General features: G+C 42.5%; 1 protein-coding gene across 1 annotated transcript in view; it reads left to right on the plus strand.

The window, feature by feature from the left end:
- The window catches only part of LOC308386107 (uncharacterized protein), an 84,986-nt gene that overhangs the window by 16,083 nt on the left and 51,520 nt on the right, over positions 1 to 17,383 (plus strand). Inside the window, exons 2-4 of the mRNA XM_080865424.1 lie at positions 1,361 to 1,408; positions 8,851 to 8,931; positions 12,852 to 12,982. Coding sequence (XP_080721550.1) covers positions 1,364 to 1,408; positions 8,851 to 8,931; positions 12,852 to 12,982 — 257 coding nt within the window. The 5' untranslated portion in view covers positions 1,361 to 1,363. The remainder of the gene's footprint in view (positions 1 to 1,360; positions 1,409 to 8,850; positions 8,932 to 12,851; positions 12,983 to 17,383) is intronic.

Raw genomic sequence — 17,383 nt, forward strand, 5'->3', positions numbered from 1 at the left:
ACAAGGGCCTGGATATACACATATGAGGACATTTGTTTTGTGGCAGTATAATGTCCTTGTAAGAGATATCAGGCACTTATTGAGCAAAATTTAGTATTGTGGTTTGGACAACCCAAAATATGATGTCCACATATGTGGACGCCAGGTCTTAGGATGTTAAGAGGCTCTAATGCCTGTGTCTCAATCTCGCGGCCCATGTCACCTCTACTTGTGGCCTGCATAATGACATGATGAAATATCTTTAAAAATTATTAAAAAAATTATTTAATATGAAGGCAACAGGCAGAGTGTTACAGGCATAGCTTTAAAGAATGTAGCCTGATGGGTAGTGTAATCCGTGTTGCAGGGAAAATGGACACGAACCCGACATATTAGCCAGAGGTCCCTTTACTGCGGTTTGGGGCCGCGGACCTGTTTTATATACGCGCGGAATAGTTTTCTATACGAGATCGCTGCAGAAAGTGCAGCCTTACCTAATGTCCACCTACTGTTACTCATTTATATTATGATTTAAACATCTAGTTGGTGTTGGTGTGGAGAGTAACCTTCAGTAATAGTAATAAATCACACAGCAATAGTACATTCATGTAGTTGTAAAAAGCATGATAATATATTAAGTAATCCAAAGTATTCAGAATACGTTACTCTCATTGAGTAACGTAACGGAATACAGTACAAATTATATTTTGGGGCATGTAATCTGTAATCTGTAGTGGAATACATTTTAAAAGTAACCTTCCCAACACTGGTGAAATGATGTATGATGTGCTATTATTCACTTCATGTTTTAAAGCTAAACCCACGATAGCAAAATATATTCTTGATGTTTATGATGATGATTGATCAAATAAAAGCTAAAAAGAAATCATTATCAATATAAAGAGGTAGAATACTCTGTTTGACAATGCTGTGTGATGGATGAATGATTTAGATCTACTAATACAAGTCAGTAAAATGTATTTTTAAAGCACAGGTTTTGCTGACCAAAGTGCCATACGGATTATGTATTCTTGTAATTATTTACACAAATGAGCATCAAAGAGTAAAATCTGGGAACATAGAACACAGAATTATGAGCCCTTCAACAATAAGCAGTTACATATCAGAAGAACATCCCAAAGGGAACTTCCTGTCTCTGACATAGCTCATCTGCTGTTTGTATAAGAATTAAAAAGTCTATGGGTGTGATTGATTTTCTGTGTCTCTGTTGTATGACGGAGAGAGAATGTTCCATAAAGATGTTGTAGAGTGGGTAATCACAGTGATTCGTGATGGCTTCTAACTTCTTTAATTTGCTGTGTTCCTGTGTGGCTCCACAGTTGCAGCTGATTAACTGTCACATGCTTTGTCTCTCACGTAGGACATGGAGGAGGCCGACCTGCTGAAGGAGAGGCTCCAGGCCATCATGGTAAACAGCAGTCCTACAGTCTCTGTAGTTTAAGTAAAAAGCCAGTTTCCAAATAATCTGTGTTACATACTGACTTGAAGTAAACTTCATTTTTAAAAATTTGGTGGTGATGGGTTCTAATCCATTTGTGTAGATGGCAAAGATAGCACTAAAGTTGACCATCATATCTAGAGGGGCAGAGCTGGAAGTCTGTCATCGGAATGATCTGATTTGTGTCCACATGAGTTAGTTAGTGACGTCAGGTGAGTGCGTCTTTATGATTTAGTAAAACAAACAAGGAAGTAATTCCACTGGTAGCTTTAGGCTAGAAACAGTGTGAACAGTAGGTCCATCTTCATAACATAAGTTCACATTTTAATACAACAGACGCTTATGGAACTGTAATAAAATGGGCAGCTTATAATCACACTTAGCTTTAGAGTCTGAGTAACTGTTTTGTCTTGTTTTTGTCCTGCTGAAAGTTCATATTAGCTTCTGAAATGTGAAAATTATATTTTACAATGAATGACTGTAGTGGAATTTGTCTTTAGTTTTTACCAAACACAAATGAACAACTTGAGAAATAGGCGATGTAGGATTTTGAAATTCATGCCGTAGGTGCATCTACTAAAAGATTCAGATGAGTTTGAATCCTGGTTACCTTCATGTCTATGTCCAAGGTCAAGGTTCCAGGGTTTCTGAACATCTTGTGAATGCGATGATTAAAGAAGGAAGTCGCCTGGCACTTCACATTCATTCCATAGGTGCATGTTTTAAAAATGTCAGTTGAATCCTGGTGACCCCGACGTCAAGTAGAGGCTCCAGGCCATCATGGTAAAGAGCTCATAGTCACACTCTTTGATGCCATCATATATATATGTCAGCAAAATACCTGTGTATCAGTAGATGTTTCTCATTGTGTAAATCTCTGCATTCTTGTAATTCAGAGCTGTGATACTTTACTTTAGCAGGATGTCAGGATGCAGAACTAAGAGTTGTTACCAAAGCACAGCCTGAAAATAAAACATGTGGGTGTGTATTTACAAGATGGCGTAGAGAGAAAATCCAGCCAGAAAAGAGTTGTAGCTGTGCAAGTCAACTCGCCTGTCAATGTGCAGAGAGGCTGCATCGCTTTCATCTGAGGCAGAAAGATATTAACATAAAGCACTAACTGATGATGACATAAGGTTCAGTGAATACTTACCAGCACTCACTAAAACTAGAGCACAGACTTAATGTACGAAACAGCAGCCCATATTGTTTCTTGGTTAATTCTATTAAATATGGCATCAGTAGCACAAGCACAGGTGAGAGGCTGCCTCTGTTGGCACACCTGTCAGTCAAAGCGATGGTGTCCCTGGTAACTTGTAGCTCTTCCAACATTCAGGTGAGTTATAAAAACAGTTGTAATGAAGGAGAAGATGGAGTCCAGGCCAAAACTTTTGTAGTGCTAGGCTGTGAACATGTTAATTTATTGGCTGAAGTGAAACAATCGAGGGGACTTTTGGAGCCAGCTTTAATTGGCAGCTAGTATAACTGGAGTAGTTCTGGCACTTCTGTGTTGGCTTTATTGTTCATCCACAGGGGCTTCCACTTTTTACAATATCTAACTTGGAGTTTTACTATATTTGTTATTATGTTATCAGTTTCAGCTTAACATGTTTCATGGAACTTTAATGAACTTTAACCTCCTAGGACCTGGCGTCCACATATGTGAACATCACATTTTGGGTTATTTAAACCAAAATACTAAATTTTTCTCTACAAGGGCCTGATATCCACTTACAAGGACATTATGCTGCTACTATTCTATCAAAATGTTAAACGAATATCCTGATGTGTGGCTCTTATTTTTCTTAAAAACAAAAATAAGGTAAAAAAAAAAAATCTGGTAATTCTTTGTTTTTACATTCATTGGGCCCCAATATGCCCAAATATCAAAGAGAAATTAAAAATGCATGCAGTGGAAGAGTTCGGGTCTTAGGAGGTTAATGTGACTATAGCTAGTCATGTTGGGGCCACAGTTTCAAATAGCATGGTCCTTCTTCTGTAACAGACAAAAACCCACAGGTTCACTGTGTAGATCGCATAGTCCCTCTGATGGATACCAAATCAGTCAATCAAACATCTGAAGTACTCTCTTTTTAATCAATGAATCTTTGGGAGCCTTTTACAGCTCAATATTTAAAGTTGGGCCATAAGTTGGAAACAAGAAGGGAATGCTGTGGAAACCATTTCAGGATTATTTAAAGCCAAGTAATTATCTTATATTAACACTGTTAATTAACAATTACCAATTAATTAAATTAGCAATAAACAATTAACTGAGTAATGTTACACTGAAATTTAAGCCCAGAAACCGAGCACAATAATGTAACCTATGCCCATGAGGTGAAGTCAATTAGTAATAGTGTCGTTGATTTCACTGATAGTGGGTTACAAATTGTTAACAATGTTTATATTATCTGTGCATTAGGATTTTTATATTCTGACTTAGGTACCAAAGTCATAATAATAAGGTAATATTGATTAATAATAAACAGATTATTTTTTCCATTATTTTAATTCCAACAGGATTAATGCTGGAATTATAATAACAAGAAAGAGTACAGATAGAAATGAAAAATGTATCGCCAACTGCTGCACCTTTAAAGCATCAACATACAAAAATGAGAAAATACACAGATACATAAATCAACAGTCTTCTAGTAGTGTGAGTATGAATGTGACAGAAAGAGAGAGACAGAGAGTGAGTGTCTCGGTGTGTGTGTCTTTAAAACAAATGCACTTGATAATGAGGGTGGAAAGGTGCAATAATGTCCTCCCAGGTCCTGGAGGCAGATGGAGTCTGAATTAGGACAACAATCACAGCCATCCTCAGCTCCCAAGAGTACTGATGACCTGAGGCCACACGTCTTGGTGACATCCGCGTGTCCATCCAAGCAGGAGGAGGGAGGCCACAGATGCAGTGCCCACGGTCAAAGGGTGAGTGTCTCAGAAGACCAGAGACAACAGGCAGTCAACCCTTCCAGAAACTGCCACCCTGGTACAAATCAAGAACAGGTGCCAAAGAACCACCTGGCATCTGGCTGCCCCTTCCTCAACATTGAGAAGATCAAAGCCACCCCTAGCCACCAAGGGAATGGGCCAACAAGCACACCTGAACATCAAGCCACGCACCCCGGAACCAACAATCACCCACATCCCAGGGAGGGGCAGAAGCATCCAGGGGGGAAGCGGTGATAATGTATGAACGGGAGGTAAAGGACTATCCTTGCAAGGAGAGAGCCAGTAAACGACTGACTCAGTAGGCACCCCATTCCCAACATCCCACCACAGAGCAGGAACAAGTTGGCCTATGGCCTGCAAGGACAATGCCCCAGAGCACCACCGAGTCCAGGGCAGCAGCCACCACCCCCACCAGAAAAAGTAGACTGGAGTGTTTAGAGGAGTCCCAAGACTTGGGGTTTAGACCACCCCTGCACAAGGAGGGAGCCAGAGACCAGGTGACCCGGGGCACCTGGGCCCCAGGTCCCACATCTACCCTTGCCCAGAAGACTGGGGGGCAGCACCTGCCACCACAAGCACTCGTATACCAAGACCCACCCAACAGCAACCACTGCTGTCCAGCTCCCACGAGGCTGGCAGACACGGGGAGTCCCAGAGAGCATCCTTATCCACCTGAAGGGCATACAGGGAAACGAGACTAGAGCCGACCACCCCCACTAAGTAATGGAGTTCATCAGTGAGGACCAGAGAGAGACAAATTCATCCAATGTTGTTTTTTAAAGAGACAGACATTCGGTGAGTCCCGGCATCCTCAAGGCTTGTGCCTCCCAGCTTTGTGGAGTCTTTCATAAACTGTTCATGCTGAGTCTGAGTCTGCAGAGGGTCCCAGTGCTGTGAAGACGCCATGCCTCGTCCCTGTACGAAGACACCACATCCCAGTTCCCCCCAGGATTACAGGCCTGTGCCACTGACTTTCCACGTCATGAAGACCCTGGAATGGTCTTCATGACCATCTGCCAACTATAATCAGGTGACATTAGGCTCCCCTTCAGTTTCTTTACCAGCCCTGCCTTTGAGCAGAGCAGGCCATCATCTACCTGCTCAATCGAGTCTTCACCCATCTGGACCAGCCGGCAAGCACTGTGAGGGTCATGTTTTTTTACTTTTCCAGTGCATTCAATACCATCAGGCCGACCCTCCTGGGTGATAAGTTGACAGCGATGCAGGTGGATGCTTCTTTGGTGTCCTGGATTGTTGATTAGCTAACAGGAAAACCACAATATGTGTGTCTTCAACATTGTGTGTCTGACAGGGTGATCAGCAACACAGGGGCACCACAAGGGACTGTCCTCTTCACTTTCCTCTTCACCCTCTGATGTTATAAAGAGAAAACATTGACTGTAGGACAATGCTCAGGATTTTCTAGGAGTCTGTTGTGGTCAGTGCCATCCTCTATGCTGTTTCAGGCTGGGGCAGCAGGTTGAGGGTCACAGATGCCAACAGACTCAATAAACTGACCGACAAGGCCAGTAATGTTGTGGGGATGGAGCTGGACTCCCTTAAGGTGGTGTCTGAGAGGTGGATGTTGTCCAAGATAAGGACAATGCTGAACCATACCTCCCTCCCACCCACTCCATGACGTGCTGACCAGTCACAGGAGCACGCTCAGTGAGAGGCTGAGATTACCCAAAAGCATCATTAAGCGACTCAGGAAATCATTCCCTCTGTATCTGTATTATCTCTCTGTTATCTCTTTGTACAACTCCTCCATCTAATGCACAGAACACACTGCAACAGTTACACCCTTTGCCCATCTTCCATAGTGAAAATAGCAAATAAAGTTTTACACTTTAGAGTAAAATGTCAATCAAATATATTTAATCTCTGTAATATTCTGAATATTTAAAATTGGGTTCATTGTATATATTATTGTATTATTGATTTAGTTCAGTCTGTTCTTACTATAACCACATAATTTCCTTATGGATTAATAAAATATTCTGATATGGATTCTGATTTTTTTTGAGTGTGTAAGGTCCATTTGGAAAAACTTTGTCCTGTGTAGTACGTTCTGTAGAGAACTTTGTATTGTTTAAGTTGTAAGTCGGGCTTTTAGTCATTTTGAGGGTGCTCAAGCATATTTGTGTCCAGATGTTTTTATCTGGACTGGTGGAAAGATCTTGCTGCCACTTAGCCTTTGGGAGGGAAATTGATTAGTCAATTTTAAACAATAGATTATAAATTATTGATGACAATTTGGGGGTATAGTTCTTTTAAAAAACATGCTTCTGTTAGGATGCCTGGGTCGTTGACCCAGGGTTTTGAGTTTATTATATTATTTATCATTTCTAGTCTTTGGTTTCTTTGAGTTCTGTCTTATGGTTTATGTCTCTGTGTTCTCTAGTTGCTCTGTCTCCTCTGTCAGCTGTATCCCCTCGTCAAGTTCGCGTCTCTGTGTTATGTTTCCTGTTTTACTTTGAAAGTCTGTGTCTCATGTAAGTGCATCTGGTTTTGCTTCCTTTGTCTCGTTAGGCCTGATTTGCCCCAGCTGTGTTTCCCTCCTGTTGCCCCGATTGCTCCCTCTGTGTATTTAAGCCCTGTGTTTCTCTGTGTCCGTGTTGTGATCTACCCTTATTTTGCTGTGTGTTCTGGCTGCATAAGTTTACCTTGGAGTCTCAGTTTTCTTACTTTTTGAAGTTCAGCATTAACGCTGTATTTAAGTTCACCTTTTGTCTCCGACTGTCTGCACTTTGGGTGCTTTTCCTGCCTGCGCACAGCCTTCACATGACAGCTTCCCAAGTGGGATTCAGTTGACAGGGATTCAGATTTTCCTGTATGATGGTTTCAGTTGCAGATATATTAAAGAAATTCACCTTTGCTGATTTTATATTTTGATCAAATTTCTTCAAATGAAATAAAGTTTGGGTCTTGTATGATTTTTTTTAAAATTTCTTTTTTTGTCTTATTCTCATGCCACGATGAGAATGTTAGTATTTTTCTAGTAGTTAGTATTCAGTGATTTTTCTTTATAGTTTTATTTTAAAAACTTTTTAGTTTACATGGGATAAGTGCAGACTTTTTAAGAATTGTAAAGAATTCCCACCAGGCTCTTAGAAAAGTGTTTATGTTGAGGCTTTTAAAGCTATGATGATATGTTGTGATGCTTAATAAAACCATGTAAGAAGAGTCACTCTGTTCCGTACAGCTCTGGACATCCTGAGGGAGTGGTCTTCACTTTGGTACCCTCAGAATTTCATCTTGGCTTTTTGCAGTTGATGTGGTTCTGTTAGTTTCATCAGGTGGTGACCTTGTGCCCCAGCGTGAAGTGGCAGGAATGAGAATCAGCACCTCCAAGTCTTTTAATATGGTTCTCAGTTGGAAAAAGGGTAGAGTGTCCAAAGCATGCTTGTGAGTTCTGACCAGCAGTTTCAGTATCTCAGAGTCTAGTTCATTAGTGAGAAGAGAGTGGCCCGTGAGATTTACAGATGGGTTGGGCGGTGTCCGTGGAGACGATGAACCCTCACCAGCAACAGTCTCAAGGCACTTCACACTGTAGCATCGTTAACTTAAAATACAAGTTACTTTGAGGCAACTGTTGTTGTGATTTGGCACTGTAAAAATAAAAATGAATAATTTAAAGTGAGTTGAAAATATATTTTAATCATAAGCTCTGAGTAGTTACAATGAAGTCATGATACAAGTAGCAGGAATGGGTTTCACTGGTCCTTCCAGAGGGACTTGGAGAGTCCTCGCTCTTCCACGTCGAGAGGAGGCAGCTGAAGTTATTCAGGCACCTGAGCTCCTAGACGCCTCCTGGGTGATGTGTTTCAGGAATGATCTAGTGGGAGGAGGCACTGGGGCAGACCCAGTACTTGGTGGAGAGATTATGTCTCTCAGCTGACTTGATAATGACTCTGTGTCCTCCCGGATGAGTTAGAAACGGTATGAAGAGAATTCTGGGCTTCTCTGCTTAGAATGCTGTCTGGACTGAGACAGAGTCATAAATACTAGCAGACATCAACAGGGAGATCCCCTTTTACTCCGGCTTAATTCCACACTGATCCTGGATCTAGGAGCTAATATTAGTGAGCAGTGAGGCTTAGTTAAAAATAAAGGAACTAAGCAGCGTGTTTGCCTGATATCCAGGATAACAACTGCACAATTTATTCTGTCCAATGTATCTGATCAAATTTCTAGATGTCTTTGCTACATAGTGTACTAATTAGCAAAGAGTGTTGTTGAAATTATAGCAAACAGACAGACACGTACACACACACTCAAGCAACAGGTAGGTCACGTCATGAAGCCTGTGCTGCTTTTTGTCTATTTATAGCTGTTGCTGTCCGTCTGTCAGCTCAAGGTTGAAGTGTCAGCACGAGGAGACAACAGGTGGAATAGTTTCCATGCTGTAATTGTGCATATGACACAAATGTATGTTTGACCTGCCCTCACAGGACAAAAGAAGAATCCAGGAAGAAATTGCCAAGAAGAGGAGACAGATAGAAGAAGAGAAGTTAAAACTCCAGTACATAAAGGTATGTCTCTAATTTACAGCCAAAAAGCAAAAATTTCCAGGAGAAAATGTGTCAGTGTGTATCAGTGTACAGGGAATGTGAGGAACTCTCGCTTGAAGGTTTAATGATTTCATTTACTGTTATATTTCTCCACATTTTCCTTGATGCAGTCTCAGAGCTTTATTTCACAGATTTATACTCACTGCAGTAGCATTGTTCATATTATAGCTACAGCTATTCCTCTTCAACACAACTGAGGGTATTTCATACATTATTGCAAAAGTCAAATCTTCTTTTTTCATTCCATCGTTCCAAGTTATATATTTCCATCGTTCCAAGTTATATTTTTTTCATGTTAAGATAAATTGGGCACACATCTGAAGTTTTCTTAAGAAGCAGTTACGCACAAGTTAACCCCAGTTACAGTTAACCACAAGGGGGCTGTCTAAAACTGTGTCACGCCACTGAGCTGTTTCCTGCATCTTTGGCAAACTGGTCACTGCTGGTGTTGTAGTGGTGTGTAATGATATCACCTTCTTATATCAGTGACTACCAAAAAATATCTAAATTCCCTATGGAAGCATGCTGGAAAAATGAATAAATCTAACAATAAACAACATATTTAAGAGTTTTTGTTGCATTTTAATACAATGTCCATTAAATATTATAAAACAAGGTATCACCAAACTGGATGTTAGAAAATGTTTTGGTTATTTTACAAAAAAGCAAAGTAAATACAATCAAACTTTATTTTTAGTAAATGATACTACAGAGTTGTCTTTGGAGGCCTTTCTAGTTATCATCCCCACATATTCATACTCTGACGGATACATCAGAGGTGGGGTTCGCATCCTGCCCAAGGATATTTGGAATACAGACTGGGAACCACTAACCTTCTGATTACCAGATGACCTGCTTTGCCTCCTCAGCTAAGGCCACCCAGCTACTGGGAATAAGATAAGATAAGATAAGATAAGATAACCTTTATTAGTCCCACACGTGGGAAATTTGTTTTGTCACAGCAGGAAGTGGACAGTGCAAAAGTTATGAGGCAAAAATTAGAATACAATAAGAATAAATACAGTACACAGCTGTACAGAATAGAATAAAATACTATATACTATATACAGTAGAATAAAATAGAATAAAAATATACAATAAGATAAAAATAGAATACGAATGCTATATACAACTGAGTAAAAATACAACGATGACAGAAAGGATTATTGCACTTAGTATTATTGCATATGTATGGATGTGTGTGCTTGATCAGTTAAAGTCTTTGTTGTGGAGTCTGACAGCAGTGGGGAGGAAAGACCTGCGAAATCTCTCCGTCCCACACCGTGGGTGCCGCAGTCTCCCACTGAAGGAGCTGCTCAGTGCTGTCACAGTCTGCTGCATGGGGTGGGAGATGTTGTCCATCAGGGATGACAGCTTAGCCGCCGTTCTCCTGTCACTCACCACCTCCACTGGGTCCAGAGGGCATCCTAGAACAGAGCTGGCCCTTCGGATCACCCTGTTCAGTCTCTTCCTGTCCCCAGCAGAGATGCTGCCGCCCCAGCAGACCACGCCATAAAAGATAGCTGAGACCACCACAGAGTCATAGAATTTCTTCAGGAGTGGGCCCTCCACTCCAAACGACCTGAGTCTCCGCAGCAGGTACAACCTGCTCTGCCCTTTCCTGTAGAGGGCGTCTGAGTTATGAGTCCAGTCCAGTCTATTGTTCAGATGAACACCAAGGTACCTGTAGCTGTCCACAGCCTCAATGTCCATACCCTGGATGTTCAGTGGTTGCAGTGGAGAATGCTTGTGCCTGCGGAAGTCTACCACCAGTTCCTTGGTTTTACTGGCGTTGATCTGGAGGTAGTTCAGCTGGCACCAGTCCACAAAGTCTTGAGTCAGTCCTCTGTACTCCTTGTCGTCCCCATCAGTGATGAGGCCGACTATTGCAGAGTCATCAGAGAACTTCTGCAGGAAGCACTGGGTGGAATTGTGGGAGAAGTCTGCAGTGTAGATGGTGAAGAGGAACGGAGCCAGAACCGTTCCCTGTGGGGCCCCCGTACTGCAGACGACCCTGTCCGACACACAGCCCTGAGTCCTCACATACTGTGGTCGGTCGGTGAGGTAGTCCAGGATCCAGGTAGTGAGGTGATGGTCCACTCCAGAGTTCACCAGCTTGTCCTTCAGAACCGAGGGAAGAATAGTGTTGAAGGCACTGGAGAAATCAAAGAACATGATTCTCACAGTGCTTCCAGCAGTCTCCAGGTGAGCGAGGGAACGATGTAGGAGGTGAATGACGGCATCATCCGCTCCAATGCCAGGCTGGTAGGCAAACTGAAGTGGGTCTAGTGATGAGCTTGTTAGGCGCCGAAGCTGAGCCAGGACCAACCGCTCCAGGGTCTTCATCAGGTGGGATGTCAGAGCCACCGGCCTGTAGCTGTTGAGGTCCTTGGGGCGTGAAGTCTTTGGCACTGGTACAACACAGGAGGTTTTCCAGAGCTGTGGGACTCTTCCCAACCTCAGGCTCAGGTTGAAGAGGTGCTCCATCACCCCACACAGTTGGTCCGCGCAGGACCTGACGACCCTCGAGCTGATGCCATCTGGGCCCGCTGCCTTCTTGCCATTAATCCTCCTCAGTTCCCTCCTAACCTGGGTGGTTGAGAGAGACAGGCTGGAGCCTTGTGTTGAGTGTGTATTGGATGCTGTTGTTGGGGGTGGGGGGGAGTGAGCAGGGTGAATAGAGGAGGTGTGAAGTGTCTGAGGTGGAACAGCAGCAGTGGGGGTGGGTGAGTCTGCAGCCGATGTTGCAGACTGCCTCATGGCTGAGTCAAATGTACATAATTTAAACTTGAATGCAATGAGGGTAAGGAGAAGGGCAACACACAGGCCTGACCCATGCCCAGTAAAGTCCAGGTGGGGAAGCAGTGATTCAGTACAAAATACTTCGACTGCTCTGAGACCATAATCCAATGGAGCAACAATGAGTAGCGATAAAACTAAAAATGATAATTGCAGTTCGTAAGTCTTCAGTAGTTGGGCAGTGGTTGATTTGGTAAAAATATTTACCCCCCAAAACTCCAGAGTCCTCTCTTCTGATGTTGCTCTCCATTAATCCATGGATGAATACGAACCCTCGGCCTTCCCAGAAGCTCTTTTATACTCATTCTGCACCCCCCCCCCCCCCCCCCCCCCCCGCCCCCAGTGTTTTTCACGTGAGTGGAAAAGGTTTTAAAAAACATGCTTCTGTTAGGATGCCTGGGTCAACTCCACACTCATTTTCATTTCCTGTTGCCACACCGTGGAACTGTCCACTGATATTGGTTACATTCAGTCTCTTTAACATAGTGAAGGTTTTTGTTGGACACGGGTTCGTTTAATACACATCTACATATTTATAGCAGAGCTTTGAGAACATCCGTACTCTTCCAGTCATGATTACAACTTGTGCTTACAAAAGCTCCTGTGTCTGAGTTTCCAAACTGTACATGCTAAAAACTAAGATCCATCTCATTATTATTTGGACAACATTAGTTTTTACAATTTCACTAAAGATTTGTCTCCCACAGTCCATGCCAACTATACTGAGAAGCTCTTTGCTTCCCATTCTGGCAAATCTAAATATGTCAGACTGAGACTAACAGCTGAATGGGAAGCAAGGGACTGGCTCCACTGCAGCTGCTGCTTCATAGTGTTGGATCTAGTATGCTGTTTGTGAAACTGAGGAGTGTGTGCAAACGTAATGTTCCTTAAAATATCTGATAGAGAAATCAGCTACACATTTTTCTTTGCTTAACAGGATAGGAAAAGAGTTTTTGAAAGCAGAGAGTGTCAAATGGAAAACAGAGCAGGTGTCACCGTAGATTTGAACATTTTAAATATGAGAAGAACACTGAGCTCGGTTTGAGGCTAAAGCAGAGGCCTGTGTGTTGGTTGACTGACAGAAGAAGGCTTTGAGGGAGCAGTGGCTGATGGACGGTCTGAGTCAGCAGTCGGAGGAGGAGCAGGAGGCCATGAGGCTTCAAGCTCAAGACGAACAGCAACAGAGTGACCACCTGCAGAGCAACATCATCAGGTAATCCAAACCTGCACTGAAGCTCACACTACATCCCAAAGTGGACACATGGGGCACAGCTCAGTATGAGCAAATCAAGTAGGTGAAGGTAACACTTTATAGTCACTGTCTGCCTAATAATGCCACAATATTAGGCATTAGTAAGGTATTATTAAGTGTTTAATTCATCATTTATAAAGCACTACTCCGTATGTAATTTATAATTACAGATATTAATGTTTATTCTTGATTAACAAGCTCACATACAGATACAGATCATGATAGCCCGCTGATGGGTGGACATAATGGTACACCTCACCTGTGATGTGGATGATGCAACCATGAGTAATAACACCCCTAAATGAGAATTAGGAAAACTAGTGGAAATGTCTTGTGTATTCACCGGGGGGGCAGTGTGGAGGCGCGTTCATTTACACCAGGGGTGTCCAACTCCAGGCCCCGAGGACTGGTGTCCTGCAGGTTTTAGATCTCACTCTGGGTCAACACACCTGAATCACATGATTAGTTCTTTACCAGGCCTCTGGAGAACTTCAGGACATGTTCAGGAGGTCATTTAGCCATTTTAATCAGCTGTGATGGATCAAAGACGCATCTAAAACCTGCAGGACACCGGCCCTCCAGGCCTGGAGTTGGAAACCATGATTTAAGCCCTTGATACTATATATACTTATACCTTGTAAATTTGTTCAGAGAATATATAATTATGACAGAATAAGCCTTTCTATAAAATATTGATACAGGTTTTCAGCAAATAAAATACAGGTTGTGCACACTGAACAAGCCAAACAGGAAGTGATGCTTGCATTCTATGATTATTACTAAGTTGAACATGAAAGCATTAAACGATTATTTCACTGAACTGCTAATATTCAAAGTTTAGTCTGTGTGTATTTCTGCCAGAAACATGTATTTGGACTTGCACTATATATTTCTGATGATTAATAAGGTGAGCCACAAAGCTCTGGCACTGTGCCTAAAACTATTAGTAATTCTCAAGATTTAGGTTTTCCAACTAATTTAACAGTCATAGTGGTAATGATCACAGTCACACCTGCTTACTCCAGTTGTCTGCCGCTAATCTTAGTCTATCACCTTTGTGGTTTTTATGTGAAAGGGACACAAGGGATGTGTTCCACATGTAAGAGTCCAATGTGCAGTATTTATTTTATTTAGCTATAGATGGAAAAACTCCATGTGCTGACAGGTCGGAGAGAATTACAGTGGGGCAAAAAAGTATTTAGTCAGCCACCGATTGTGCAAGTTCCCCCACTTAAAATGATGACAGAGGTCAGTAATTTGCACCAGAGGTACACTTCAACTGTGAGAGACAGAATGTGAAAAAAAAATCCATGAATCCACATGGTAGGATTTGTAAAGAATTTATTGGTAAATCAGGGTGGAAAATAAGTATTTGGTCAATAACAAAAATACAACTCAATACTTTGTAACATAACCTTTGTTGGCAATAACAGAGGTCAAACGTTTACTATAGGTCTTTACCAGGTTTGCACACACAGTAGCTGGTATTTTGGCCCATTCCTCCATGCAGATCTTCTCGAGAGCAGTGATGTTTTGGGGCTGTCGCCGAGCAACACGGACTTTCAACTCCCGCCACAGATTTTCTATGGGGTTGAGGTCTGGAGACTGGCTAGGCCACTCCAGGACTTTCAAATGCTTCTTACGGAGCCACTCCTTTGTTGCCCGGGCGGTGTGTTTTGGATCATTGTCATGTTGGAAGACCCAGCCTCGTTTCATCTTCAAAGTTCTCACTGATGGAAGGAGGTTTTGGCTCAAAATCTCACGATACATGGCCCCATTCATTCTGTCCTTAACACGGATCAGTCGTCCTGTCCCCTTGGCAGAAAAACAGCCCCATAGCATGATGTTTCCACCCCCATGCTTCACAGTAGGTATGGTGTTCTTGGGATGCAACTCAGTATTCTTCTTCCTCCAAACACGACGAGTTGAGTTTATACCAAAAAGTTCTACTTTGGTTTCATCTGACCACATGACATTCTCCCAATCCTCTGCTGTATCATCCATGTGCTCTCTGGCAAACTTCAGACGGGCCTGGACATGCACTGGCTTCAGCAGCGGAACACGTCTGGCACTGCGGGATTTGATTCCCTGCCGTTGTAGTGTGTTACTGATGGTGACCTTTGTTACTTTGGTCCCAGCTCTCTGCAGGTCATTCACCAGGTCCCCCCGTGTGGTTCTGGGATCTTTGCTCACCGTTCTCATGATCATTTTGACCCCACGGGATGAGATCTTGCGTGGAGCCCCAGATGGAGGGAGATTATCAGTGGTCTTGTATGTCTTCCATTTTCCGATGATTGCTCCCACAGTTGATTTTTTCACACCAAGCTGCTTGCCTATTGTAGATTCACTCTTCCCAGTCTGGTGCAGGTCTACAATACTTTTCCTGGTGTCCTTCGAAAGCTCTTTGGTCTTGGCCATGGCGGAGTTTGGAGTCTGACTGTTTGAGGCTGTGGACAGGTGTCTTTTATACAGATGATGAGTTCAAACAGGTGCCATTCATACAGGTAACGAGTGGGGGACAGAAAAGCTTCTTACAGAAGACGTTACAGGTCTGTGAGAGCCAGAGATTTTCCTTGTTTGAGGTGACCAAATACTTATTTTCCACCCTAATTTACGAATAAATTCTTTACAAATCCTACCATGTGAATTCATGGATTTTTTTTTCACATTCTGTCTCTCACAGTTGAAGTGTACCTCTGGTGCAAATTACTGACCTCTGTCATCATTTTAAGTGGGGGAACTTGCACAATCGGTGGCTGACTAAATACTTTTTTGCCCCACTGTAAGTTATTAGGGTTCAACCTGGTCTGTACATCTTTTTTAAACTATGTTATTGGAAAATTATTAGCAGCTGACATTTTTAGACATTTCTATAATTTTTCCAGGGATTGTGCAATCAAAGCTTGATCATCATCATTGAGCCCTCAGCCTGAATGTAGGGAATGAACCAGGAAACTGTAGGAACTGTCTGAATCCTGACGATGAACAAATAAATAAACACTTTAATGAAACAAATTGTTAAATATACTACACACAACATTCACAGACGATGGAGTATGCACGGTGACACGTCTGTCAGCTTTGACCATTTTGTCTTGGTTGCTGTTAGTTTTCTTCCTTTTTATAATGTCTCAAAATGTCCTAGGACTACATGTGTTTAATCACCAGTTGCTATTAGAAATCAAAGCATCTTCCGATCTAGTTCTCAAACAAACTGAGACAGGACAAGGTTACGGACTTCCTCCACCACCTTTGAGTCATCTGTTCTGGGTTACCTGTGCAGCCATCCTCATGCCACACCCTGGAACAAGCGCCCAAGGAAACGGGCCTCTTCTTAAAAAACACAATCTGGACACAACCATTCTGGCTAATTACAGGCCAATCTCAAAGCTCCCCTTTCTTTCAAAAGGTCTGTGAAAGTGGTCTATTTAAAGCTGCACCTTGATCTTAATGGGATGTCTGAAAAGTTTCAGTCTGGTTTTAAATCAGTACACAGCACTGAGACAGCACTTTTAAGGGTTTTTAATGGTATTAACTCTGGATTCTGGCAGCCCTGCTGCCCTCTTGTTGTTGGACTTGACAGCTGACTTTGACACAGTCAGCCATTATATCCTCCTATCATGGCTGGAATCATATGCTGGCCTAAAAGGGTCTACTCTTCAGTGGTTTCCTTTCTACTTATCTTTATTTTTTTATGTGAACATGGGCCTCTAGTGCTAAAAAAAGGACTCTCTCTAAATTATGGTGTACTTCAAGGCTCTATCTTGGGACAAGCCTTGTTTGCACTGTATATTGATTGATTGATAATACTTTATTCATCCCGAGGGAAATGTTATGTTGGCACTGGGGAACTCCAGGCCTCGAGGGCCGGTGTCCTGCAGGTTTTAGATCTCACTCTGGGTCAACACACCTGAATCACATGATTAGTTCATTACCAGGCCTCTGGAGAACTTCAAGACATGTTGAGGAGGTAAATTAGCCATTTAAATCAACTGTGTTGGATCAAGGACACATCTAAAACCTGCAGGACACCGGCCCTCGAGGCCTAGAGTTCTTCCACCCCAATCTACATGGACGTTAAAATCACCCACATCAATTATTTTATCTGAGCTGAGAACTAAATCAGATAAAAAGTCTGAGAAATCAGACGGAAACTCTGTGTAAGGCCCAGGTGGACGACAGATGATAACAAGTAAGACTGGTTTCTGAGTTTCACAGCTGGGGTGGACAATGTTAAGCATCAGGCTTTCAAATTAATTAAAAGTCTGTCTGGGTCTTTGGTTGATTAATAGGCTGGTGTGTAAAATTGCTGCCACACCTCCCCCTCGGCCTGTGCTTCGAGATTTCTGGTAGTTAGAATGA

The sequence above is a fragment of the Rhamphochromis sp. 'chilingali' genome (genome assembly GCF_963969265.1).
Source record: "Rhamphochromis sp. 'chilingali' genome assembly, chromosome: 18".
NCBI lineage: Eukaryota > Metazoa > Chordata > Actinopteri > Cichliformes > Cichlidae > Rhamphochromis > Rhamphochromis sp. 'chilingali'.